The sequence below is a fragment of the Papio anubis genome, chromosome 20, assembly GCF_008728515.1.
Source record: "Papio anubis isolate 15944 chromosome 20, Panubis1.0, whole genome shotgun sequence".
NCBI classification, from domain to species: domain Eukaryota; kingdom Metazoa; phylum Chordata; class Mammalia; order Primates; family Cercopithecidae; genus Papio; species Papio anubis.
This window is the reverse complement of record NC_044995.1, coordinates 12,851,231-12,878,030: the sequence shown is the minus strand read 5'-3', so window position 1 is coordinate 12,878,030 and position 26,800 is coordinate 12,851,231. Positions and strand designations below refer to the sequence as shown.

The window sequence follows — 26,800 nt, the reverse complement described above, 5'->3', positions numbered from 1 at the left end:
TGCTGCTGAAGCTCCCAGTGGAGCTATTAGAAGCAAAGAAGCTGGGAGAGGAAAAGGCCTTGTTGCCCACACTTGGGAACCAAGTGATCCAGGTAGCAGGGGCCTCAAGCTGAGCTTCCAGGGCCAACAGGTGGCCTCTGAGGAAACCCCTGGGAGAGAAGAGACTTTGGGCATGTCCCAGGAAGAGTGTCTCCATCTGGTCTCAGGTGTGGGGGAGTCCTGCCACAGCTGGTCATCTTGTCCCCTCCCCAGCTACACGCAAACGTTCAAATCCCCAGGTTCTGGCTCAGGACCTCTGGGAGCAGCAAACCTCCCACCTGATTTCTCCGGAGGTGAGGAAGCCAAGCCCACCAGTTCCAGCCACTCTAAACTGCATTTTCATGGCTTGAGGCCCAAATCCTTTTTTTTTTTTTTTGTTTTTGACACACAGTTTTGCTCTTGTTGCCCAGGCTGGAGCGCAGTGGTGCGATCTCGGCTCACTGCAACCTCTGCCTCCTGGGTTCAAGGGATTGTTTTGCCTCATCCTCCCTACAAGCTGGGATTACAGGCGCCTGCCACCACTTCTGGCTAATTTTTGTATTTTTAGTAGAGATGGGGTTTCACCATGTTGGCCAGGCTGGCCTCAAACTCCTGACCTCAGGTGATCCACCCACCTCGGCCTCCCAAAGTGCTAGGATTACAGGTGTGAGCCACCATGTCCAGCCCCAAATCCTTTTCAATAATAGATCACCAGTCTGTCCCTCTGCCCCAGGGCCTGTGGAGGGGTACAGCTGTTACACACTCCACTTCTGGGCAGCAAAGAGTCACTAGCCAAGGAGCCTGGAAAACCACCGGGCAGAGGGCAGCCATGGGGAGACTCCCTTCCCACACCTGGGGCCTACACTTCCCACCTGGAGCGCTCACCTGAATCCTGGGAGGGTGGAAGGATGTGGAGGCTGCTTCTTGGTGTCCATGGTGCCCCTCAGGGGACTGCACTGCAAGTGGAGGGCTGGAGGGTGCTGAAAAGTGGGGCAGATGGAGGTGGTGTCAGGGTTTGCCCACATGAGCCATGGCAGACAAGGAAATCCTCTGCTGTGTGACATGGCACGTAGCCAGCCCTTGGCTCCTGCCTCCCAGGGCCCCATCCCAGACAGGGACATCCACATTCATTTCAGGAGTCCCGGCCTTGACACAACCTCTCCTGGGACTCCCACCCTAGCCAGGAGTGTCCACGCTTCCTCCAGGAACCTTCCATCCCGGGTGGACCCCAATCTCACCCATTTCCTGTCCATCGACATTGGGCTCCTCCTTCACACTGCAGCTGAGCTGGACAGACCCCTCTATTCTGGTGTCCTGGGGACCCTCTCCAGGGGACTCCACTGTCCCTGAGGGGTGGGGGCTCCCCAATGGTTCCTCTGTTTTCTGAGCTGCAGGGAGCGCCTCCTGCTTCAAGATGTGGGCTGTGATCTGAGGAGAAGAAATAAGTCAAAAGGGTTCTAGCCAGGGTCTATCCCTCCAAGAAGCTGATGCCAGCCACACTCACCCAGCCCAACAGTTGCCCAGGGTCATGCTGTAGTCCTTCGACTAGGGCAGCGGCCTCCTCAGGACTGCCTGGCCGCTGACCGCGCACCCAGGCCTGGATCTCGGGAGGCAGTGTGCCCAGAAACTGCTCCAGCACCAGCATCTCCAGCATCTGCTCCTTGGAGTGTGCCTCAGGCTGCAGCCACTGGCGACACAGCTCACGCAGCCGGGCCAGGGCTTCTCGGGGACCTGCCACCTCCTGGTAGCGGAACCCTCGGAAGCGGAGGCGGGCAGTCTCAGGCTCCTCGAGGGCAGTCTCTGGGTCCACGAGGGGCAGGCATGGGGGACCCAGAGGGGATGGCATTTTTGCTCAAGGGGGTGGTCTTGGAATCGTCAAGATGGGCCTACAGAAAAGGAAGGGTCAGAATGTCAGTCAAGAGAATCTGGCCAGGGAAAGGCAGACACCAGGCCCCGCCCAGGGAGCTGACACCAGGAACAAGTGTACTCTGAGGCCAGAGGAGGTAAAGCCAAGAAAGCTTCATGGAAGGAGGAGGGTCACAGGAGCTAAACAATGATGGCAAATGAGGGCAGGAGGAAGTCTCGGGGACAAATGCTTGGACGCAAGGTGTCCAAGGAGCTTCCCGGAAATTGCAAACAGGTGCAATAGGTGACTGCTGGAAGATGACGGTAAAGAGGTGGAGAAGGACAGTCGTCAGAGTTCCAGGGCCAGGCTGAGGAGCCACAGACAGTGCCTAGCCGAGGCGGGAGGAGAGTGGTCCAGGGAGGCAGGGGCTAGAAGGTGGAGCCAGGCTGTAAAGTAGGGGGGCAAGTCTCCCTCCACAATCTCGGGGATGTTGACTGGGTGGGACCTCCCTTAGGACTGGCTCTGGGGAGGGGTGACGTGGGGCCTATGGGGCAAGGCAAGGGCCGATGTGGACACCGTGCTCGCTGACCACAGCGAACCGTGGATGACTCACACTGCCGGGGCCCGTGCATGTAAAAACGAAAGGCAAACGCCAAGAAAAACGGGGCCAACGCTCCACGTTGCGTGAGTCGAGGGATGGCCACAGCATCCCGGCCCTGAGGGTCTGGAGTGAAACACGCCCACCTGGACTGGCCTGAGAGACCAGGCCTGATACCCGGCCTATCCGAGGGATGCTCGAACTTCGGGGTCTGTTTCCCAAAGGGGAAGGCAAGAGGGAGGTGTTCCAAGAGGACGTGCCCGGGCCGGCCCCCCGGAGCGGTGTTGATGGGGAGGGAAGGCCCGTGTGAAGGCTGAGCCAACGCGCGGGGCCTGTCGGGAGGTGGGCGGGCCCCCAGGGCGCCGAGAGCAGGAGCTGTGCAGGCCCGAGGGCGGCCCCAAACCCTCCCACGGGGTGGAACGGCTGCGCCGCCTCTGGCAGCCTGCGCTCACCTCTACCCCGGAGCCGTTGCTGGGAGGCCGCTTCCCGGAAGCGGCGCCGCGCAACGCGGGGAGCCTTAGCAGGGAGTTGCCCCGGCGACGCCGCGCCGACCAATCTCTCGCCTGCACCGAAGGCACCACCCACGCCCTTTGAACTACGTTTCCCATGAGCGTCCGCAAGACAGGCGCGGCCGTGGCCCGCGGACTAGCATTTGCAGCAGCCTTTGAGGCCTGAGAGGCGCTCTGTTCCTCTAGGAGGTGCCGCAGAGTCCGCGTTATATGGACTCCCTCCGCCCTGGGAGCAGCTCTCCCCATGCTGTAAACCCGCGCGTCTGTACAGTGGACCGGTTCCTATTGGCAGGTGAGGGGAGAGGCAGAGGTTTTACCCAATCAGAGGGGGCGCTTGCTTGGCCCTCGCCGCTCCCACGCCATTTCCGCGGGCAGCCCCCAGAAAACAGGGCATATCCGCCCGCCTCCAGCTGTTCCCATGGCAACCCTCAGGAGCGTTGCCTCGACTTCCGAAGAGGCTGGAAGTGGCGGCCCAGTGGTTTCCTGGGTCGAGTAGTTCGCTGGCGCTTGCTTCCAAGTGGTCCCGGGAGAGGCGGTGGTGTGGAAGACCACCCTGAGCCTGGGCTTTCTCCCGGCGGGAGGGTGCGAGGGCCTTCTTTGACCCGTTAAGCGCCCTGAGGAGGTACCGACGGTTGTGACCGCAGTCTCTGACGTCTTCAGATGTCAGTCCTACAAAGTTGGGGGCGGAAGTTTCCCTCCAGGCTGATGGGACGTGCTCAACTGTTTATTTCCCTTTTATTTAATTTGGGGAGCAGAACTAGACAGGGTGACACTAGTGTCTCCCAATAAGCAGTGTTAGTTTTCTGTACCTGTGGGTTCAGTTTTGCTTCCGCACTTAAAGTGGCCGAGCCATGAATTATTCAGTCCTAAATTACACCGCCTGTTTTGGTTTCTTTGGATACCTGGGCATCCCTGCTGCCTGCTCCGGATGAAAAGCAATGGCCTTAATCGCTGATTGGAAGCACTGAGCGTGTGCGTGGGTAAGACCCGTCAACTCGGAGCTTTCCAGAGGCCTCCTCAGGTTGTTTTTGGGGATGAGGTGCTTAGGTCTTTTCTCTGGGACTATGCGTAGTCTCAGAAAACAAACAAAACTTTCACCCTCCACCAGGTGGGGAGAGCAGTGGGGCGTTAAGGGCTTCTTCAGTAGCTGTTCACCAGGCAGCTTTGTTATAGGTCTCCCGTCTCTGGGCTGCTGGTTCTCAGCCTTCTGCAGTTCTGGAGTCAGCCTGGTGGGAACGCTCTCCACTTCCCCAAGTCGCCACGAAGTATTTGGCCTTCCCTAACGTAGTGACAGCTCTCATCCATGTCTAGCTTAGGCATGCCATTGCTCCTGACTCCTCTTTCACCATCCTCATACTTGTGGGTTTATGTGTTTTAAATACGCCCCTCTGTGGTTTCAGTGGATTTCTGAGCCCACTGAGATGCAGGTGTTCAGTCTGACCTTTTGACCTAGAAGCCCGGGGATACTTTTACAGTCACTACCTACTCAAAAGTAAGAGCAGAGAGGGAGGTTGGAGGGAGGTCAGCTGAGGGGCCAAGACCTGCGTGGAGGCGGGAGCCTAGGCTGGGGGCCACTGACCAGTCATGGGTTTGGGGAGGGGGAGATTGGAAGAGGGTGGACAAACTGAGGGACAACAGGGGCACAAGCAGATACGGAAAGGAGCCTGATGGAGGGAGGAGGCTGGTGGGAAGACAAGGTAGGGCACTGAGCCCAGCCTGAGGGGTCAGGCGGGCTCAGGGCAGAAACTTTGTTCAAGAAGCATCTAGCAAAGGCACAGAAATGATTTCATGTAACTCTCTGGGTATCTACTTGACAGATGCTTTTGCTCCTGACTCCCATGGGCTCCCCCAGAAAAGTGCTCTTTCAGGCAGGGAAGGGTTATTGTCTGCATTTCACAGCTCTGCAGACTTAGTGGGGGACAATGGTTCAGGGACCTACTGGGATTCTGGTGGCCCAAGTCTTGCAGGCTCCGGGAGAGCTGGGTCCTCTGTGTCTCCTCACAGATGGAAGAATCTGGCCCCAATATCAAGTAAGTGGGGCCTGAGTCTGCTCTTTGTGTATAGGGCAGGATAGCTGCAAGATTTTGGAAGATGGGATGGAGTGCCCACTGGTCTGGAGGCAGCCTTGCAGGGTCACCACATGGCCACGCCCTCTATCTCAGCAGCAGAAGGGACACGGCCCTGCCTTGGTTTCTCCACCTACCATCCTCCCATTGCCGGGATCCACCAGGACTCGTCTCCTAGCCCAGCTGCTGCTCCAGGCAGCCCCACTCTATCCCATTTCATCGAGCTCCTGGCTCCCACAACCCACCTCTGGCCCTGAAAAGGATACAGGTATCCCACTCCCTCCCTGGGCCGCAGACAGGCTGCATCGCTACTCTGTGGCCTCTTGAGGGTACCCAGGTTGAAGCCAAGTCCAGGAACTTCTGTGACGATGACAAACGCTGATGGCATGTCAGGGTATGTTCAATACCATCTGCATTGTATGAGGGTGAAATGGGTGTCAGGTTGCTACCGTTCACACACGTTTAAAAAGAAACCTTTATCAGAGAAGCTCTTTGAACTGTTATTGAAAACCACCATGCTCTGGAGTAGGGACAAGAGGCTATGCTCTGGAGGTCCCAACTGCTGTACAGGAAACTGCAACACCTATTCCGAGTTGCAGAAGCTAGTCGGTTTTTTTTTTCCATTAAGGAGAACATGAATTTGCTTGGAGGTGAGGCTCCAGGTAGGGACACAGCCTGGTCTGCTGAAGGCCACAGGAAGCAAATGGCCCCCAGTCCACCCTCCTGTCCCGGCCATGCAGGGCCATTACACTGGGGTGGGGAGGTCCTCAGGAGGGTGTCACACATGGCCTTAGGTAACAGCAAGTCCTTCCTATTCAGCTCTCTGTCCAGCCTCCAAATGAGGAGGGATAATGGGGGTAAGGTGAGACAGGGGCTGGGGGGGAAGTGGCCACCACACCCAGCAAAAATGAGCAGCTCCATCTTGTCTGAAGTTAACATCATCCCCTCAGGTGTAAAGGCTCCTCATCACATCGACTTTGGTAAGCGAGTCAGTGACAGGCCTTGGCCAAGCTGAGACTTGGGCGAACACCTGAACGAGTGCCACTGGAAAGCCATCATCCTAGCTCTGTCCTTCCAAAGCTGAGAGTCACATGTTCCCCCATGGGCATCCCTCTCCTGAGTCGGCTATGTGTGTGAAGCCAGGCCAGGCCCTCATACCTGACCAACCAGAGTGCAGCCCAGGAGATGAGGCATCTGGATGCTGGATCAGTCCACCCGGACTTGGGTACCGACTCCACTGTGTGCCATGGGAAACTCACCTTCCCCTTTGTGTCAGTTTCCTCATCTTCCAAGTCAGGATACCAGCCACAGCAGCCATCTCACAGGGCTTCAGGAGAAATTTCCCAGCACTCAGGACGGGAGCTGGCAGTGAGCACGTGTTGGCTCTCATTAGGACCCCACCTGTCAGCGTCTGCAAACATGATGTTCAGTGGACCCAAACCTTTTCTTTTCCCAGAGGAGATGGCTGACACTGAGAGCCCACACCCTGATCCCCAGTCCCTTGTGGTCTCTTGTCAGCTAGGCTGGCCTCTAGGAAGCCTTGGATGAACAGAGGCAGTGGTGGGTTGAGAATACCCTCAGTGGGCATCTATCCAGCAGCCAGTTTGTGTGCAGCTGTCATAAGTTTCTCTAGGCCACCCCCAACCCATGCCCGCATCCCCCTCACCTTAGCACCCACTGTCAACACACGAAGCAGCGCCACAGTGCAGTGCTGTGACTGTCCACCTCCTACGGGCTCTGAATAGTCTCGGCCCCACTAGAGTTCAGCCACCACCTCCTCCCCATGAGGCTTCTGTAGTGCCACCTCTTTGGGGATGGAGGTGTGATCTGTGGGTGAACTGGCAAATCCTGTCCCCAAGTGCAAATGAAATCACAGCCAAAGCCCTGACTAGCAAGCACGAGGCTTTTTCTCTGCTGTGGATCTGCAGAGGACATATGCCCTTTAGCTGTGGACGGGATTCACACAAGGCCAGGGCTGCAACCTGTGACCTCAGACCTCCCCTGGCTCCGAGACTGCGGCTGGGCCCGAGGCGGGAGTGGGCTCGGTTTCCTTCCCTGGCGCACCTTCTGGTGATGTGGCGGAAACAGACCTGGCCTGGGGGTGCAAGCTGGCCCTGGATCGCCGGACGGGCTTCTCGCCGGTGTGGATCCTCTGGTGGTGGAAGAGGGCCGGGCGCCACGGAAGGCGCTGCCACTGCGGCACACGGCGGCTACCGTGAATGCGCCGGTGGCTCAGCAGCACAGCTCTTTGGCGGCCTTGCCACAGTCCCTAATAGAAGCGGAAGGGCCGCCGCCTGCAGTGCGGAGCTGGTGCTGTGAGGTTGGAGCTGTGGCTGCCAGCGCTGCCGCGACTGTGGTGCAGGCGGCGGGCTTTCGCCTGTGTGCACGCTGGCTGGTGCTTAAAGAGCCAGGGAGCCCTGCTGAAGCGGCACTGACAGAGCCGCCGCGACACGGCGGCTTCGCCTGCAGCGCATTGCTGATCAGGTGCGAAGCTGCGCAGAAGCGCGCCACACTGTGCTAGGCATAGGGACGCCACTGCGATCTTCAGGCGGTGCTGGCTGAGGTTGGAGCCGCGGGCTGAAGGCCTTGCCGCGACTCGAGCAGCTGAAGGACCGGCCGCGGTGGATGCGCTGGTGCCGCACCAGTGAGGAGCTAGCCGAAGGCCTGCCGCACACGGCAGGCGAGGGCGCCTCGCCAGGATGCGCTTTGGTGCTGGCGTCAGGTGCGCACGCCTGGCTGAAGGCTCACGCGACTGGGCTTATTCCCTCAGGGGTCAGCCCCGGGTGTGGGTGTATGTGAGGTGCTTGAGAGGGAGGTCGGATTTTCACTTAACACTTTGCTGCACGCCCTGCATTCGAAGGACTTCTCCCCAGCGGGGAGAGCCTCGCCCAGCTCATCCCAGGTGGAAGGTTCCAGGCCACCGAGGAGTCTCTGAGGCTCCTGCCAAGTCGGACCCATTCCATGATGCCCTCGACCGCTGGCGGCCTCCAGATCCGGGGCATTCCCGAAGGCTCTCCCAGGGACCTCCTGTGCACATGGTTTCTGCCGCTCAGGGGTCCTGGGCCGCCTCCCAGGCACCGGGTGCTCTGTGAGGGTCTTTTCCCTAAGCTGGCCGCCCTCAGGAGGCCTAAGCGGGGAGGTCAGTCGCAGGCTGACGCTGGCTTGCCCACTGCCCGAGCCTAGCAGGAGTCTCTCCCAGTAGATCACCGACACCCCTGTGGGTTTTCTCTCCCGAGATGGGGAGGCACCCCGTTGTCGCTGCAGGCTTTTTACACTGTGGTAGGCACCGGCAACTGGGAAGATGCTAGTAGTCATCCCAGGTGGGGTATCTGGGAAAGCTGGTGGACATTCTCCGGAAACATCTCCATCTTCTGCCACACTCCAGGAACCTAAAGGCAGAGAAACGGTGGTTGCCGGGGGCATCCTGGTTAGGAGAGGGCCAGGGCAGGTTGAGTGGACAGGCAAGAAGGAACCGGGGCAGGGGGGCTGACACAAATGCTTAGGGGAAAAGTAGAGGTGAGGCCTTGAAGGAACCATCTGCCCTGACAGGTGTGGCACTGACTACACTGGGGACTCCCATGAGCAAGACGGCAGCCCCCAGACACCTGGGATGTGAAGCTGAGAAAACTGAGCGGCTGCTGTATGCCACATACATCTCCACACTGGCTATTCCGCCCATCTCCTGTCCATTGCTCACCTATGGTCCCCCCGGCTCAGGTACCCACTCCCCAACCTGCTCGTGCAATGACTTCCATCCAGTGCTCTATACTCCTGAATCCTGCTTACTGCCTCCCTCTCCCACCACACCAGGAGCCCCAGAAAAGCAGGACTAGGATCATCCTGATTGAGGCTGTGCCTACATTGCCTGGAATGGGCCTGGCCACTGTGAGCACTCAGGAAACGTTTGCTGAACACAAAGATGAATGATGGGTGAAAGATATGACCTATTAATTATGGCAGTGACGCCGGGCGTGGTGGCTCACGCCTGTAATCCCAGCACTTTGGGAGGCCGAGACGGGCAGATCACGAGGTCAGGAGATCCAGACCATCCTGGCTAACACGGTGAAACCCCGTCTCTACTAAAAATACAAAAAATTAGCCGGGTGCTGTGGCGGGTGCCTGTAGTCCCAGCTCCTCGGGAGGCTGAGGCAGGAGAATGGCGGGAACCCGGGAGGCGGAGCTTGCAGTGAGCCGAGGTCGCGCCACTGCGCTCCAGCCTGGGCAACAGAGCAAGACTCAGTCTCAAAAAAAAAAAAAATTATGGCAGTGACTAGCCATGGAGGGTCTGAGGCCAGCCCAGCTGATGGCAGGACTCTGAGATGGTCTCACCACAGCCTGAGTACCCTTCTGTGCCAACCCAGCTCCTGTGCCCTTGGAGCGCCACCCTCAAGGGCAGCTAAGGCTGCAGCCTCCAGGAGGGGCTGATGACAGAAGGGAAGGGAATCAGGTGGGAGGCAGGTGAGGACGGCGCTTCTGGGGAGTCTGGGAAGCAGGGACAGAGGCGTGGCCACAGGTTGCTCCCGAGTTCACCCCCCCGAGCTCCCACTCACCAGGGGTGCGCCTCCTGTAGGTGTTCCTGGACAGGATCGTGTCCGTTCCGCTGGGAACCCAGGGCTCCTCGCCACGCTCAAGTTGGATGACCACACGAGGTCGAGAGGTGGAGAGTCCTGTGAGGAGGAGGTACAGGTTAGAGTCCAGCCCCAGCTCAAGACAACCGACCTCCAAACAGAGGGCAGGAGTCAGGGCTTCATGGAAACAGAAAATGTCATCTGTGCAACAGGAGAATCTAAAGATGGCACAGGGCAAGGGGCTCACAGGAATAGCTCACTCACCCCAAGGCAGCAACTGTGCCCAGAGCACCAAAGGAAGGGGACTGAGCCCAGGCCTGGAGAAGCCACAGCCGGACAGGGCCAAAGGAAGTGGTTGAGCCAACCAGACTGCATGTCTACAGGACCAGACCCCTATTCCACATGACCCCTGGCTGCAAGGTATGGGCCTGCTCATCAGCCACCAGGGAGGTGAGGGGCAGTCCCGGATAGTCAGCTTCTCATCAATTTGCCCGTTTCATAGAGTATCCAGGACCTTACCCAGCGAGGCCACAAGTGCAAAGTTGTCCAGCATCACACGGCGGTACAGGGCCCTCTGGGCTGTGTCCAGGAGCCCCCACTCCTCCTGGGAGAAGTACACAGCCACATCCTCGAAGGCCATCTGGTCCTAAAAGAGCAGGGAGGAGGAGACAGGCATGGTCTAAGGCTGGGTTATCCAATCTTTTGGCTTCCCTGGGCCACACTGGAAGAATTGTCTTGGGCAACACATAAAATACACTAATGACAGCTGATGAGCTAGAAAAAAAATTTTGCAAAAACATCTCATGTTTTAAGAAAGTTTATGAACTTGTTCTGGGCTGCATTCAAAGCCATCCTGGGCCGTGGGCTGGACAAGCTTGGTTTAAGGTATGGCTGTGAGCCAGGACCAAGCTCCCCATCCCAATAGCCACCTCCCATGATGTCCCTCAGACACTCACCCTCCTTCCCTGGGTTCTGCCCCCACCATCTTCAGATGGCACTTCCCTCACATGTCTGGGAACCCTCCCCTCTGCCCTCCCTGACCAGACCCCAGATGCCTTCTTGGCCTCCCCACTGGCCACGCCATACACAAGCAAACTAGAGCAAGCCCTGGCTGAGCCCTCAGCTGCCACACCAAGGGCAGCCCCAGGTATCCACTCATGATTCAGCATGACCAGATGCGCCTTTCCTGCTCTTGGAACAAGAAACTCTTTTAGTCCCAGCTGGGGCTTCCCAGGCATACCCATCACTGGGACCCTCCCCTGCTGAGCCTGCTTGCCAGACATTTCCAGGCTGCTCATCCAACCTGAGGGACTGGATGATTTTCACCAGTCGCCACAGGGGAGCAGCCCCAAGAACCTGTGAACACAGGAACTCAATCCCTTCCTCTTTCCACGGTGTCCCCTCTCTTTCTTCCCCTCTGTTGCCACCCTTCCCTCCTCAGCTGGGTGCTAGGCTCTTCCCAATAGCCCCAGTCATCCCAGCTGGTCTTCTTCACCCTCAAGCCTAACTGCCCACACCTGGCTGAGTCCCTATCCATTCCTTAGTCCAGTTCATAGGCCGTGTCCTCAGCCCAGGACACCAACAACGTCAGGTCCAGTGACATGACCAACCTGGGACATCCCAGACTCCTGAGCTTTCCCCCTAAAGGAAACCTGCTTTCCCTTCAATTCTCCTGTCTACAGCAGCTCCCTTCTTCCAGGCGCTCAGGCTGAACATCAACATGGGAGCAGTTCCGTTCTCTCAAACACACACCTGATGCATCCGCAGATCCACCAGAATTCACCTACGCCACCTCCACTGCTGCCCAGACTGTGGCAGTTGGTTCTTCCTTCATGCATACCCCTGCATGTCTGTGCCTCCTTCCACGCAAACGGTGGAACTGTTTTAAAACCCCCAACTCAGAGGATGTCCTGATTCTGTTCAAAACCCGACGCCCCCAGAAAACTCCACCTCCTCGCCTGCTACTGCAGCCACACACACGTCCCCTCTCTCCCCCAGCTCACATCGAGAGCCGCCAGTCCCAGAAGCTCCCTGGCCCGCTCCCTCCCAGGTTTGCACGCAGGACTCTCCCCTCGGGAGCTTCCTTCAGACCTCAGCCCTGACTGCCGGGAAGCCGGGAGCCCACCGGTGCCCTGGACACAGGACTTACACTGACCCCCGCAACCCCCCCAGGACGGGAGAGGGAAAGACAACGAGGCGAGGGTTCAGGAGCGGCCTCCTCCGTGGGGCGCGGCCTCGTGGGAGCCGGGACTCCCCTGCCTCCCCGGCGCGGGCTTGTCCTCGCCGCCGCCGCCAGCGGAACCCGCAGCTGGGAGGGAAGAAAGGAGTGAACCACCCGGCACCGCCATCCCCGCCCGCAGCGTCCCAGGGCCGCCCCGCGCCTCAGCCTCCCCGCCAGTCAGGGACGTGGAACGCCCAGCGCGCAGCCTCCTGGCCTGTCGCACCGTGGGAGAGCGCATGGCTCCCGCCGCGGCCCGACAGTCCCCGGGACGCCCACAACGCACTCTGAGAAACAGAGGCTTGGGGGCGCGGCCGGTGGCCGGCGCCCTTGGTCACGACGCGTGCGCAGGGCGGGCCCGACGCGGGCCCTCAGCCAGTACCTTCCTCGCCGCCAGCCTCGGGCCCCGGGAACCTCCTGGAAACTGGCCCCGACCCGCGGGCCCCAGCACAGACCACCGGTATGGCCTGACGCGGGCGGCCAATGACAGTCCCACCGCCGGAACTCCAGCCCTTCGGTTCTCATTGGCCCAATGCGCGCCGCGGACGCTTGCGCACAGCCTTCCGGGTCATGTGGTTCCCGCCTGTTTCCCTGCGTGGAGGCGGGGCCACTGCCGGTCTCCTAGGCAACGTCCAAGCCCCCGCCGCGCGGGGCGTTGGGAAATGGAGTCGCGCGGCGGCCTCGGGTTTTCAGGGGTTTGGTGGCGCTGGTGCACTCGCCCGGTGTGTAGTCCTGCCTTCTGCATTCCCGGTGTCCTCCCAAGCAGCCCGAGACTAAACCCTGCAGGTGCAAAAGCAGAAACTGCCGAGGTTCCAGAAAGCACCACCAGCAGGCAGCACTGAGGAGAAAACGCACCGGGTAGGGCAGGTGTAGGTGGAGGCGCCGATGCCTGGAGCTCCGGGTTACCTTCCCAGCTCAGCCTGTCACTGATGTGCATCCTGGGCGCGGGTTTGACCTCTCTGTGTCAGTGTCCCGTAAAGGTTTAAGGTCAGTTTTTCAACCTTTACACCAAGAATTCTCAGCCCGTAACCCTACATTTGCCTCAAGTCTGTGATTGTTCTTGGACTCTTGCCCAAAGCATCTGTTTTCCTTGTAATTTGGATGGGCAGAAGGTACTTCCCCAGCCTTGCTTGTCCTTAGACCATCTAGTTCTTGTCTTGCCCTACACATCACAATATTGATTCTTTTTTCCTTTTTTCTTGGGACCCATTTAAGTGTCTTTTTTTTTTTTTCCCACAGGGTCTTATTCTGTTGTCCATGCTGGAGTGCAGTGGCACGATCTCGGCTCACTGCAACCTCTGCCTCCAGGTTCCAGTGATCCTCCCGCCTCAGCCTCCCTAGTAGCTGGGATCACAGGTGCGCGCCACCGCGCCTGGCTAATTTTTTTATTTTTAGTAGAGACGGAATTTCACCATGTTGGCCAGGCTGGTCTTGAACTCCTGACCTCAGGTGATCCGCCCGCCTCGGTCTCCCAAAGTGCTGGGATTATAGGCCAATTTAAGTGTCTTTGACACATAAAAACGAAAGGCAGAGCAGTATCAATAGAGATTGTCCCTCTTGGCAGAGAATAAAAGGTTCTCTCTTTGTCTTGTTTTTGGAACCTGTAGACAGTTCTCAGGTGTCCAGTTCCTTAACTCTTTTTGCCTCCTTCCCTCTATACCTACCTCCATCTATAACTATCTCTCTGTCAAATGTCAGCTATAACTGTCCACCTAATTGATTCTACTTGTAAATCCTTGTAGAGCAAGGGAGCTCATCATGTTTTGAATGTTTTAATATAAATTTTGCTACTTTGAAAGAATTTAAGAACATTTCAGGACTGGGTGCAGTGGCTCACACCTGGAATCTGAGCACTTTGGATGGCCAAGGTGAGCGATCACTTGAGCCTAGGAGTTTGAGACCAGCCTGAGCAACAAAATGAGACCCCATCTGTATAAAAAAAAATAGAAAAATTAGCTGAGCATGGTCTTGCAAGCCTGTAATACCAGCTACATGGGAGACTGAGGTGGGAGAATTGCTTGAGCTCAGGAGTTGGAGTGTTCAGTGAGCGATGATGGAGCCACTGCACTCCAGCCTGGGTAAGAGAGAGACCCTGTCTCAGGAAAAAACAAACAAACAAAAACCCTGAAGAAAAAAAAAACCCAACACTTAGAAGTATTAAAGTTGTGATTTAATCAAATGCTTAGAGGCATTATTGCCATTTCAAGCAGTGTATGCATGTTTGGAGGCATTTTAACTCTTTAAACGTTTCATTTTTAAATTTTTAATTTAATTATTTATTTGAGACAGCATCTTGCTCTGTCACCCAGGCTGGAGCAGAGTGACGCAATCTCGGCTCACTGCAATCTCTGCCTCCTGGGCTTAAGAGATTTTCGTGCCTCAGCCTCCCGAATAGTTGGAATTACAGGTGCATGCCACCACACCCATCTAATTTTTGTATTTTTAGTAGAGATAAGGTTTCACCATGTTGGTCGGGCTGGTCTCGAAATCCTGACCTCAAGTGATCCACCTGCCTTGACCTCCCAAAGTGCTGGGATTATAAGTATGAGCCACTGCACCTGGCCTGAGTGCTTGTTTGATATTTTCTTTTTTAGTTTTTTTTTTTTTTTTTTTTTTAGATGGAGTCTTGCTCTGTGGCCCAGAATGGAGTGCAATGGCGTGATCTCTGCTCACTGCAACCTTTGCCTCCCAGGTTCAAGTGATTCTCCTGCCTCAGCCTCCCAAGTAGCTGGGATTACAGGTGCCTGCAACCATGCCAGACTAATTTTTGTATTTTTACTAGAGACAGGGTTTCACCATGTTGACCAAGCTGGTGTTGAATTCCTGACCTCAGGTGATCCACCTGCCTTAGCCTCCCAAAGCGCTGGGATTACAGGCATGAGCCACCGTGCCCAACCGCCTGAGTGATATTTTCTAACACATTTTCTACTTCTCATGCTGGTGTGAACTATAAGATGACTGGTATATGGTATGCTACCAGTCACAATGATGATTATTGAGTTCTTGGCCACAAAAAATAAAATGGCCAATTTTTTTTTTTTTTTTTTGACAATCACATCTTTAACCATGCCATTTTAAGTTTTGTCCTCTTCCTTCTTGGGGAATGGGACTGCCTCAGTTGGAGATCTGGAATGATCGAAGATGTCTACTCAAGCAGGGCTGCATTTTTTAAAAATGAAAAATCTGCGAGTCAATGCCTTTGAGTTTAGCTTGTACAAGGATTGGTTAAGAATACCTGACATAGGCCAGGCGCGGTGGCTCACGCCTGTAATCCCAGCACTTTGGGAGGCCGAGGTGGGCGGGTCACGAGGTCAGGAGATCGAGACCATCCTGGCTAACATGGTGAAACCCCGTCTCTACTAAAAATACAAAAAAATTAGCCGGGCGTGGTGGCGGCGCCTGTAGTCCCAGCTACTTGGGAGGCTGAGGCAGGAGAATGGCGTGAACCCAGGAGGCGGAGCTTGCAGTGAGCCGAGATTGCGCCACCGCACTCCAGCCTGGGGGACAGAGCGAGACCCCACCTCAAAAACAAAACAAACAAAAAAAAGAATACCTGATATGCCTCCCCCAACTTCTTTTTTTATTTTGAGACAGGGTCTGGCTGTTTTGCCCAGGCTGGAGTACAGTGGCACAATCCACCTCACTGCAACCTCTGCCTCCTGGGCTCAAGTCATCCTCCCACCTCAGCCTCCCAAGTAGCTGGGACTACAGGTGCATGCCAGCTAATTTTTGCTTTTTTTGTTGTTATTGTTGAGATGGGGTTTCATCATGTTGCCCAGGCTAGAGTTCTCTTCAACATGGTTGTAGGGAGTCCTTTATTAGATGGCATTTCTCATAAACAGAATCTCCACGTTGGAGCCCTTGATCTTTGATATTTTGTCTCCCCGGAGCTCACATTACGGAGAGTTGGTTTGTAGGCTCCTTCATTCAGGACCATTGGAAAAGCCTTAGGCCACGGAAGGTTAAAAGTTTCTGTAAGCTTTGTAAATTGATTTTTTAATTACATTATTTGTACATTCCAGCAATCTGGAAGACTGAGAGTAGTATGCAAAATGGGAATTCTAAATAACCAGTCATATGTTAAAGTAGATTGAATTGTTTCATCAGTGAAATAGATTCCTTGGTTGCTGTGAAGCTTCAAAGGAACTCCCCAAGAAGGAAGAGGACAAAACTTTTTTTAAATTTAATTTCTTTTTTTGAGACAGAGTCTTGCTCTGTCACCCAGGCTGGAGTGCAGTGACGTGATCTCGGCTCACTGCAAGCTCCGCCTCCAGGGTTCATGCCATTCTCCTGCCTCAGCTTCCCAAGTAGCTGGGACTACAGGTCCCCGCTACCCTGCCCGGCTAATTTTTTTGTATTTTTAGTAGAGACGGGGTTTCACCATGTTAGCCAGGATGGTCTTGATCTCCTGACCATGTGATCCACCCGTCTTGGCCTCCCAAAGTGCTGGGATTACAGGCGTGAGCCACCGCGCCCAGCCAACTTTTTTTTTTTGAGATGGAGTTTTCCTCTTATTGCCCAGGCTAGAGTGCAATGGCTGGATCTCGGCTCACTGCAACCTCCACCTCCTGGGTTCAAGTGAATCTTCTGCCTCAGCCTCCTGAGTAGCTGAGATTACAGGCATGGGCCACCACGCCTGGCTAATTTAATTTTTATCTCTACTAAAAATGTAGAGATAGGGTTTCTCCATGTTGGTCAGGCTGGTCTCGAACTCCTGACCTCAAATGATCTGCCTGCCCTGGCCTCTCAAAGTGCTGGGATTACAGGCATGAGCCACTGTGCCCGGCTGAGGACAAAACTTAAAATGGCCATGGTTAAAGATGCAATTGTCAAAAAAATTTTGGTCAATTTTTTGTGGCCTAAAAGTCAACATAGGCCAGGTACGGTGGCTCACGCCTGTAATCCCAGCACTTTGGAAGGCTGAGGTAGGCAGATCACGAGGTTGTGAGTTTGAGACCAGCCTGACCAACATAGAGAAACCCCATCTGTGTAAAAAACTGGCACAGTTGAAAGGCAGAGCATCTAGAGCTTTAAAAAATTAAGAATTCCAGGCTATGCGCGGTGGCTCACTCCTGTAATCCCAGCACTTTGGGAGGCCGAGGCAGGCGGGTCACGAGGTCAGGAGATCGAGACCATCCTGGCTAACACGGTGAAACCCCGTCTCTACTAAAAACACACACACATACACACACACACACACACACAAATTAGCCGGGCATGGTGGCGGGCACCTGTAGTCCCAGCTACTCTGTTTGTGAGATACAGTCTCACTCTGTCACCCAGGCTGGAGTGCAGTGGCCGGATCTCAGCTCACTGCAAGCTCCGCCTCCCGGGTTCCCGCCATTCTCCTGCCTCAGCCTCCCGAGTAGCTGGAACTACAGGCGCCCGCCACCACGCCCAGCTAGTTTTTTTTTGTATTTGTTAGTAGAGACGGGGTTTCACCGTGTTAGCCAGGATGGTCTCGATCTCCTGACCTCATGATCCACCAGTCTCGGCCTCCCAAAGTGCTGGGATTACAGGCTTGAGCTACCGCGCCCGCCGGATTCCACTTTTAAATGGAATATTGAGGCTCCCACAAGATGGAAATACCACAGGACAGGGCTGTGTTTCCACAGCGCACCTCACTGCATGGACATTCCCTGAGGCTGGTGGGAGACCCAATACCCATTAGCCCACTCTGTGATCAGCCCATCTCCCACAGGATTCTTATCCCTTGATAGCCACCAGCCACCACCACAACTCAGCCCTTGCCAGGAACTTGCCAGCCACTGCACACCCAAAGATCATGTTCTTTCATACAACAAAGTAACCCCTGGCACCCCCCAAGCCAAAAGGTCAGAGAACTCAGTGTAAAAGAGATCAGAGCTTTAGACCTAAGATAAACTGCCTGATATTCTTAGGACTCCATGAGGAAGACAGAACTCCATAAAAAGTATATGTGACACTTTTTTGTGTTCCTCAAAGGGTCTCAGAGACATCAGAAGACTCTTCTAGATTTCTTTATATGGTACCAAAGATAGCTAAAGGAAGAAAGAGTAGAAGAAAATGGGAGAACAACTCTAAGCCAATTTGGAGAGATTTTAAGTTTTTCAGAAGGTCAATAAAATTTTACATCATACTAACAAGAAAAGAAGCAAACAAAAGGATCAGACATATTTAAAGAGGAGTTTCAGTCAACTGAAAAAAAAAAAAATTCCCAGAAACAGGATCCAAAAGAGAAAAAGCAGAAAGGCATTTTTTCTTTAAAAGAAAAAAAAGCCTGAATATCAGCTTTTAATTAAGCTGACATCTGACCAAAGAGTTCATTTTATTTACTTACTTTTGTGACGGACTCTTACTCTGTCACCTAGGCTGGAGTTTGCTGTAGTTTGATAGTTCACTGCAACCTCTGCCTCCCAGGTTCAAGTGCTTCTCCTGCCTCAGCCTCCCAAGTAGCTGGAACTACAGGTGCACGCCACCATGCCTGGCTAATTTTTGTATTTTTAGTAGAGATGGGGTTTTGCCATGTTGATCAGGCTGGTCTCGAACTCCCGACCTCAGGTGATCCGCCCACCTTGGCCTCCCAAAGTGCTGGGATTACAGGCATGAGCCACTGCGCCTGGCCTATAGAGCTCTTTTTAAAAAGCCTTTAAATATCTTATTATCAGAGTATAGCCTGCACAAACAGAAAGTAGGGCTCCCATCCAATTTGTCTGATTTTAGAACAAACATATTAGTTTCCTATTTTGCACACAAATATATTAATTTAGGAATTTCAAAAGATCTCCATTTTGGCCACTGCGTTTTAGGGTCATCTCGAGTGACCTGGGTCCATTTACCTAAGTATTTGCAAATTGGAGCTCCATAGGTATTATACATAAATCCAGGTGACGTTTTGAAGGGTGGGTGGTTTGCTCCTCAAGGGAAAGCTCAGTTTTGATGAGCAGTTTCCCATAATTGTAAATATATCTTTTCAAAAGTGACCAAGGTTAGTACAGTGTATTTAGACGACGTGTATTGCTTTGTGAGCATCACTCTTCAAGGAGTCACCAGTGAGTCGTGATCCACTCTTTGATGTGTCTTGGAATCTATGATCACCTGTGTTGGCAGAGTGCTCAAGGTGCCAGATGACCAACCTTTATGTGAACCTTCTGGCTGAGCTGAAAGTCCCTTCTTGAGGAAGAAGTAGGGAGACCCTGTGAGGCCACTACACATCAGGAACAAACATCCCGACACCTTCATAAATCTCTAGTCACCTAGAATTGGGTTTAGAGGGAGCAAATGCCTCTTCACTTAGGGACAAGAGAACTGATATGGTTTGGATGTGTGCCTCCTCCAAATCTCATGTTGAAATGTGATCTCCAATGTTGGACGTGGGGCCTGGTGGGAGGTGTTGGATCATGAGGTATATTAGGCCATTCCTGCATTACTATAAAGAAATACCTGAGGCTGTGTAATTTATAAAGAAAAGAGCTTTAATTGGATCACTGTTCTGAGGGCTGTACGAGCATGGCTTCCGAATCTGCTTCTTGGGAGGTTCTCTAGAAGCTTACAATTGGTGGGTGCGATTACAGATCACACCTGTAATCCCAGCAGTTTGGGAGGCCGAGGCAGGTGGATCATAAAGTCAGGAGATCGAGACCATCCTGGCTAACACCCGTCTCTACTAAAAATACAAAAAATTAGCCAGGTGTGGTGGTGGGCACCTGTAGTCCCAGCTACTTAGGAGACTGAGGCAGGAGAATGGCGTGAACCCGGGAGGTGAAGGTTGCAATGAGCCGAGATCGTGCCACTGCACTCCACTCTGGGCGACAGAGCAAGACTCCTTCTCAAAAAAAATAAATAAATAAAAAGTGTGTGACACTTCCCCCTTCTCTCTCTTGCTTCCTGTCTTGCCATGTGCTATGCCAGCTCTTCCTTCATGTTCCATCATGATTGCAAGCTTCCTGAGGTCCCACCAAAAGCCATGCAGATGCTGGTGCCATGGCTGTACATCCTGCAGAACCATGAGCCAATTAATCCTTTCTTTATAAATTATCCAGCCTTAGGTGTTCCTTTATAGTGACACAAAACAGACTAATACAAGAACTCACCGCTCATGCACCTTTCAATTTGAAACAGAAATTGGTTACCATTGGAAAAACAACTGAGTTACAAGCAATAGGAAACAGCTGCAACTTTAAAATCATGGTATGTAGGCAGGTGTGGTGGGTCACGCCTGTAATCCCAGCACTTTTGGAGGCCGAGGTGGGCCGATCACTTGAGGTCAGGAGTTTGAGACCAGCCTGGCCAACATGGTGAAACCCCGTCTCTACTAAAAATATAAAAATTAGCCAGGTGTCGTGGCGCAAGCCTGTAATCCCAGCTTACTGGAGGGGCTGAGGCAGGAGAATGGCTTGAACCCAGGAGGCAAAGGGGAGTCGCTCCATTGCATTCCAGCCTGGGCGACAGACTGAAATGCTGTATCAAAAAACAAAGTGGTTCATGCCCCTAATCCCAGCACTTTGGGAGGCCAAGGTGGGCTGATCACTTGAGGTCAGGAGTTTGAGACCAGCCTGGCCCAACATGGTGAAACCCTGTCTCTACTAAAAATACAAAATTAGCTGGTCATGGTGGCGGGTGCCTGTAATCCCAGCTACTCAGGAGGCTGAGGCAGGAGAATCGCTTGAACCTGGGAGATGGAGGTTGCGGTGAGCCGAAATTGCGCCACTGCACTCCACCCTGGGCAACAAGAGTTGCCTTGAGACTCTGTCTCAAAAACAAACAAACAACTGAACCATGCCCTGGAATACAGACAGGAGGCTGTAAAGGAAACTACATCTATTTTAAATTGCAAATGCTAGTTGTTTTTTTTTTTCTTCCCCATTGAAAAGACCATTGATTTCCTTGGAGGTGAGGTCCCAGGTAGGGATGGGGCCTAGTAGGCTTAAGGCCACAGGAAGTAAATGACCCCCAGTCTACCCTTTTGTCTCTGCCATACAGGCCCATCACACTGGGGTGGGGCAGTCACACATTGCCTTAGGTAATGGCAAGTCCTTCCTATTCAGCTCTCTGTCCAGCCTCTAATTGAGGAGGCATAACAAGGGAAAGGTGAGATAGAGGTGGTGGGGGTGGGGAATGGCCACCAAACCCAGCAGAAATGAGCAGCTCCACCTTATCTGCTCTGAAGCTATCACTGTCCCCACTGTTGTAAAGTCTGCTCCTCACATGGACTTTGGTAAACGAGTCAGTGACAGGCATTGGCCAAGCTGAGACTTGGACGAAAACCTGAACGAGTGCCACTGGAAAGCCAGCATCCTAGATTTGTCCTTCCAGTGCTGAGAACCACGGGCATCCCTCTCCTGAGTCGGCTGTGTGTGTGACCGCAGGCCAGGCCCTCACACCTGGCTGACCAGAGCACAGCCCAGGAGCTGAGCACACATTGACTCTCATTAGGATCTCGCCCAGCATCTGCAAACATGAGGCTGAGTTGACCCAAAGCGTTTCTGTTTCCCAGAGGAGGAGGCTGACACTCACAAGCCACACCCTGATCCCCAGTCCCCGGTAGTCTCCAGTCTGCTGAGATGGCCCCCAGGAAGCCTTGAACAGAGGCCTCAGGGGGAAAATGTCCTCAGAGTCCATCCAGCGGCCAGTTTGTATGCAGATGTGGTAAGTTTCTCTGGGCCACCCCTACCCCATGTCCGCATCCCCCTCACCTCAGCATCCACTCTCATAACACATGAAGTAGCACCACCATGCAGTGCTGCCTTTGTCGGCCTCCTATGGCCCCAGCTGCAGCCTCAGCCCCACCAGAGTTCCAGCGGACATGTCCTCCCTCTGATGTTTCTGCAGCGTTACCTCTTTGGGGATGGAGGTGTGAGCTATGGCTAAACTGCCAAATCCTGTCCCCACCTGCAAATGGAACCACAGCCAAAGGGTCTCCCTCGTCCCTGACTCTCAGGCACAGGGTTTTTTTCCCATCGTGGATCTGAAGAGCACACGGACCCTTTAGCTGTGGAAGGGATTCATAGAAGGCCAGGAAAGGGTGGGGCTGCGAGCTAGGACCTCAGACCTTCGCTGGCTTCAGGACTGGGCTTGGCATCCCTCCCCGGCGCACCTTCCGATGTCGCCCCTGAAGGAAACCTGGCCCGGGGGTGCAGTCTGGTGCTGCCGCATGGGTCTTCTCTGTGGTGTGGATCCTCTGGTGGTGCAGGAGGGCCGGGCGCTCACGGAAGGCGCGGCCACACTGCGTGCACACGAAGGGCTTCTCGCCCGTGTGAATGCGCCGGTGGCTCAGCAGCACAGCGCCCTTGGCGAAACCCTTGCCACAGTCCCCACAGCGGAAGGGCCGCTCGCCCGTGTGCAGGAGCTGGTGCTGGGTGAGGTTGGAGCTGCGGCTAAAGGAGCGGCCGCACTGGGCGCAGGCGAAGGGCTTCTCGCCTGTGTGCACGCGCTGGTGCAAAAAGAGCGAGGAGCCCTGGCTGAAGGCGGCACCACAGAGCGCGCACACGAAGGGCTTCTCGCCCGTGTGCGTACGCTCGTGCTGGATCAGGTGCGAGTTGCGGCAGAAGCGGCGGCCACACTGTGCGCAGGCATAGGGACGCCCGCCCGCGTGGATCTTGCGGTGCTGGCTGAGGTTGGAGCCGTGGCTGAAGGCCTTGCCGCACTCGGAGCAGCTGAAGGACTTCTCGGCCGTGTGGATGCGCTGGTGCCGCACCAGTGAGGAGCTGTGCCGGAAGGCCTTGCCGCACACGGGGCAGGCGTAGGGCGTCTCGCCGCTGTGGATGCGCTGGTGCTGCGTCAGGTGCGACGTCTGGCTGAAGGCCTTGCCGCACTGGGCGCACTCGTAGGGCCGCTCCCCGGTGTGGGTGCGTAGGTGCTTGAGGAGGTCGGAGCTCTTCACGAACACTTTACTGCACGCCCTGCATTCGAAGGACTTCTCCCCAGCGGGGAGAGCCTCGCCCAGCTCATCCCAGGTCGAGGACTCCTGGCCATCGAGGAGTCTCTGAGGCTCATGCCAAGCCGCACCCATTCTGCGATCCCCACCACCACTGGCGGCCTTCAGGTCCGGGGCATTCCCGAAGGCTCTCCCAGGGACCTCCTGTGCACATGGCTTCTGCCGCTCAGGCGTCCTGGGCCGCCTCCCAGGCACCGGGTGCTCTGTGAGGGTCTTTTCCCTGGGCCGGCTGCTCTTGGGGGCCCTGAGTGGTGAGGTCAGTCGCAGGCTAATGCTGGCCTGGTCACTGCCCGAGCCTAGCAGGAGTCTCTCCCAGTAGATCACCGACACCCCTGTGGGTTTTCTCTCCCGAGATGGGGAGGCACTCAGTTGTCGCTGCAGGCTTTTTACACTGTGGCAGGCACGGGCAACTGGGAAGACGCTAGTAGTCATCCCAGGTGGGGTATCTGGGAAAGCTGGTGGACATTCTCCAGAAACATCTCCATCCTCTGCCACACTCCAGGAACCTAAAGGCAGAGAAACGGTGGTTGCTGGGGGCTTCCTGGTTAGGAGAGGACCAGGGCAGGTTGAGTGCACAGGCAAGAAGGAACCCGGGGGCTGACACAAAAGCTTAGGGGAAAAGTAGAGGCAAGGCCGGCCCTGCAGGAGGGGCTGGGGTTTTGAGGAAGTATCTGCCCTGACACGTATGGCACTGACTGCAGTGGGGACTCCCATGATCAAGGTGGCAGCCCCCAGACACCCAGGATGTGAAGCTGAGAAAACCTGAGCAGCTGCTGCATGCCACCCAGGTCTCCACACTGGCTGTTCCACCCCCTCCCTTTCCATAGCTCACTGCCTTCTCCCTTGGTGCCCTGTCTCAGGCACCCACTCCCAAACCTGCTCTTGCAATGACCTCCATCCAATGCTCTAGACTGTACTCCTGAACCCTACTTACTCACTGCCTCTCCTCTGGCACCATCAGCCCCACGAAGGCAGGACCATGAGTGTCCTGGTCAAGGCTGTGTCTACAGTGCCTGCAAGCCCTCAAGAAACATTTGATGAATACAAAGATGAATGATGGGATAAATAAATGACCTATCAATAATGGCCGCTAGTTGTGGAGGGTTCAAGGCCACACAGCCCAGCTCAGGGTAGGCCCTTCTGTGTGAACCCAGCTCCTGTGCCCTTGGAGCTCTCCCTTCAAGGGCACCTACTAAGGCAGCAGCCTCCAGGAGAGGCGGATGATGGAAGAGAAGGGAGTCAGATGGGAGGCAAGAGAGGAGGATATGTTTCCAGAATTAGAAATGCAGGGACATGGGCTTGGCCACAGGTTGGTCCTGAGTTCACCCCACCCTGAGCTCCTGCTCACCAGCATTGAGCCTCCTGTAGGTGTTCCTGGCCAGGGTCATGTCCTTTCCACTGGGAACCCAGGGCTCCTCGCCACGCTCAAGCTGGATGACCACATGAGGTCGGGAGGTGGAGAGTCCTGTGAAGAGGAGCCCCAGGTGAAGACAGCTCACCTCTCAACAGAGAGCAGGAGTCAGGGCTTCATGGAAATAGACAGTTATCAGTGCAACTGGGAGAATCTAAAGATGGCACAGGGCAAGGGGCTCATAGGAATAGCTCATGTGTCCTCAGAGCAGCAACTGTGCCCAGAGCACCAAAGGAAGGGGACTGAGCCCAGGCATGGGAGAGGCCACAGCTGGACAGGGCCGCAGGGAGTGGTTGACCCAACCAAACTGCATGTCTACAGGACCGGACCCCTGCTCCACATGGCCCCGGCCAGAAGATTTGATCCTGCTCATCAATCAGGAGGGAAGTGAAGAGGCAGTCCTGGCAGGTCAGATGGTCACCAAGTGCACTTTTCATGGAGCACCCAGGGTCTTACCAAGTGAGGTCACAAGTGTGAAGTTTTCCAGCATCACGTGGCGGTACAGGGCCCTTTGCGCTGTGTCCAGGAGCCCCCACTCCTCCTGGGAGAAGTACACAGCCACATCCTCGAAGGCCATCAGGTCCTAAAATAGCAGGGAGGTGGAGGTAGGCATGGTCTAGGTATGGCTGTGAGCCAGGACCAAGCTCCCCATCCCAACAGTCACCTCCCCTAGTGTCCCGCCTTCCCTGGGTTCCACCCCGGGGTTATATTCAGGTGGCACTTCCCTCACCTGTCTGGGACCCTTCCCCTCTGCCCTCCTGGTCCAGGCCCCAGATGGCTTCTTGACTTCCCCACTACACAAGCGGGCTAGAGCAAGCCCTGGCTGGGCCCTTAGCTGCCACACCAAGGGCAGCGGCAAGTATCCACTCATGACTCAGCATGACCATTCATGACCCTCCCCATGGCCCTTCTTGCTTTTGTAATAAGTAACAGTGTAAGTCCCAGCTGTGGACACCCCAGGTATGCCCATGACTGAGACCTTCCCCTGCTGTGCTTGCCTGACATTTCCAGGCTGCTCATCCAGCCTGAGGGACTGGATGATCCCCACCAGTCATCATAGGGGAGCAGCCCCAAGAACCCGTGAACACAGAGGAACTCAATCCCTTCCTCCCTCCACATGGCGCCCCCTCAATTTCTTCTTCTTATTTTTTTGAGACGGAGTCTTGCTCTGTCACCCAGGCTGGAGTGCAGTGGCGCGATCTCGGCTCACTGTAAGCTCCGCCTCCTGGGTTCACTCCATTCTCCTGCCTCAGCCTCCCGAGTAGCTGGGACCACAGGCGCCCGCCACCACGCCTGGCTAATTTTTTTGTATTTTTAATAGAGACGGGGTTTCACCGTGTGAGCCAGGATGGTCTCGATCTCGGCGCCCCCTCACTTTCCCACATTGCCACCACCCTCTCCTACTCAGTCACCTGCCAAACTCCTCCCCTGATAGCCTCAGGCACCCCAGCCAGTTTTTCTTACCCTCAAGCTGTAACTGCCCACGCCTGACTGCTCATCGGTTCATCACCTTCCTCAGTACAGTTCATAGGCCCTGTCCTCAGCCCAGGACACCAACAACGTCAGGTCCAGTGACATGACCAACCTAGAACATCCCAGACTCCTGATCTTTCCCCGAAGGAAACCTGCTTTCCCTTCAAGTTTCCTTTCTGTCTACAGCAGCTCCCTTCTTCCAGGCGCTCAGGCTGAACAACATGGAGCAGTTCGTTCTTCAAACAGCCCACACCTGATGCATCCGCAGATCCACCAGAATTCACCTGGCCGCTCACCTCCACTGCTGCCCAGACTGTGGCAGTCGGTTCTTCCCTTCGTGCCGACACCCCTGCATGTCTGTTCTCCACGCAACAAACGGTGGAACCGTTTTAAAATCCCAACTCAGAGGATGTCCTGATTCTGTTCAAAACTTCTGTCTCCCGACGCCCTCGAGATAAAGCCCACCTCCTCGCCTGCTACTGCAGCCACACACGTCCCCTCTCCCCCAGCTCCACATCGAGAGCGCTCAGTCCCAGAAGCTCCTGGGCTCCGGCTCCCCTCCCAGGTTTTGCACACGCAGGACTCTCCCCTCGGAGCTTCCTTCAGGACCTCAGCCCCCTGACTGCCGGAAGTCGGGAGCCCACCGGTGCCCTGGACACAGGGGTTTACACTGACCCCCGCAACCCCCCAGGGCGGAGAGAGGAAAGACAACGAGGCGAGGTCTAGGAAGCGGCCTCCCTCCGTGGGGGCGCGGTCTGTGGGAGCAGGGGCTTCCCCGCCTCCCCGACGCGGGTCTGTCAGCGCTGCCACCGAATCCCGCAGCTGGGCGGGGAGAGAGGCGTGGACCACCTGGCACCGCCATCCCCGCCCGCAGCGTCCCGCGGCTGCCCCGCGCCTCAGCCTCCCCCGCAGTCATGGGCGCAGAATGCCCAGTGTGCTGCCTCCGGGGCTTCCGCAAGGCGGGAGAATGCGTGGTTCCCGCCGGGGCCCGACCGCCCCCAGGCCGCCCACGTCATACTCGAAGATACCGAGGCTTGGGGGCGCGGCCAGCTGTTCGCGGTCAGTACCTTCCTCGCCGCCAGTCTCGGGCCCCGACCCGCGCGCCACAGCCCAGACCACCGGGGTGGCCTCACGCGAGCAGCCAAGTGACAGTCTCAACGCCGGAAGTCCAGCCCCCA

The 26,800-nt window shown here is 55.5% G+C and overlaps 3 protein-coding genes and 1 long non-coding RNA gene across 10 annotated transcripts in view; 1 reads left to right on the top strand and 3 right to left on the bottom strand.

Annotated features, from left to right (window-relative positions):
* The window catches only part of ZNF446 (zinc finger protein 446), an 8,560-nt gene extending 2,149 nt beyond the window's left edge, over positions 1-6,411 (bottom strand). The window contains exons 1-5 of one of the 6 annotated variants that reach the window (XM_031659358.1): positions 6,297-6,411; positions 5,283-5,447; positions 1,523-1,904; positions 1,257-1,446; positions 904-998 (exon numbers count right to left, since the gene is read on the bottom strand). In XM_031659358.1, coding sequence (XP_031515218.1) covers positions 904-998; positions 1,257-1,446; positions 1,523-1,864 — 627 coding nt within the window. In that variant the 5' untranslated portion in view covers positions 1,865-1,904; positions 5,283-5,447; positions 6,297-6,411. Of the gene's footprint in view, positions 1-903; positions 999-1,256; positions 1,447-1,522; positions 1,905-2,608; positions 2,763-2,914; positions 3,028-3,288; positions 5,040-5,282; positions 5,448-6,296 lie in introns of those variants that run through there. The other 5 variants (XM_017952786.3, XM_009195539.4, XM_009195540.4 and 2 more) reach the window with 5 other exon arrangements.
* On the top strand, positions 3,151-5,521 carry LOC116271641. The gene is made up of 2 exons (XR_004180249.1): positions 3,151-3,263; positions 5,036-5,521. It is a non-coding gene; the product is annotated as an uncharacterized LOC116271641 (long non-coding RNA).
* LOC101011289 (zinc finger protein 324B) lies at positions 5,648-26,800 on the bottom strand. 2 transcript variants are annotated; one of them, XM_031659356.1, is made up of 5 exons: positions 26,690-26,800; positions 24,606-24,732; positions 24,087-24,203; positions 21,995-23,244; positions 5,648-7,201 (listed from the first exon to the last, which is right to left on the bottom strand). In XM_031659356.1, exons 2-5 carry the CDS (start codon positions 24,724-24,726, stop codon positions 7,028-7,030), a joined length of 1,662 nt encoding a protein of 553 aa, XP_031515216.1. In that variant the 5' UTR covers positions 24,727-24,732; positions 26,690-26,800; the 3' UTR covers positions 5,648-7,027. The 2 variants fall into 2 exon arrangements, with proteins under 2 accessions (XP_031515216.1, XP_021787207.2); XM_021931515.2 differs by lacking the exon at positions 5,648-7,201 and having other exon boundaries at positions 20,630-23,244.
* LOC101011646 (zinc finger protein 324A) lies at positions 7,789-12,655 on the bottom strand. Its single transcript, XM_003916265.5, has 4 exons — positions 12,206-12,655; positions 10,125-10,251; positions 9,588-9,704; positions 7,789-8,426 (listed from the first exon to the last, which is right to left on the bottom strand). The coding sequence occupies exons 2-4, from the start codon at positions 10,243-10,245 to the stop codon at positions 7,804-7,806; spliced, it is 861 nt and encodes a 286-aa protein (XP_003916314.3). The 5' UTR covers positions 10,246-10,251; positions 12,206-12,655; the 3' UTR covers positions 7,789-7,803.

Excerpts from the sequence above, each read along its gene's own strand:
- LOC101011289 (XM_031659356.1), bottom strand. The coding sequence starts at position 24,726 with ATGGCCTTCGAGGATGTGGCTGTGTACTTCTCCCAGGAGGAGTGGGGG. Across the intron at positions 23,245-24,086 it reads CTACAGGAGGCTCAATGCTG|GTTCCTGGAGTGTGGCAGAG; the intron begins GTGAGCAGGAGC and ends CTCTGCCTTTAG. Across the intron at positions 7,202-21,994 it reads TCCGTGAGCGCCCGGCCCTC|TTCCACCACCAGAGGATCCA; the intron begins CTGCACCACCAG and ends CGCCCGGCCCTC.
- LOC101011646 (XM_003916265.5), bottom strand. The coding sequence starts at position 10,245 with ATGGCCTTCGAGGATGTGGCTGTGTACTTCTCCCAGGAGGAGTGGGGG. Across the intron at positions 9,705-10,124 it reads TGCACTTGTGGCCTCGCTGG|GACTCTCCACCTCTCGACCT; the intron begins GTAAGGTCCTGG and ends TCCTCCTCACAG. Across the intron at positions 8,427-9,587 it reads CTACAGGAGGCGCACCCCTG|GTTCCTGGAGTGTGGCAGAA; the intron begins GTGAGTGGGAGC and ends CTCTGCCTTTAG.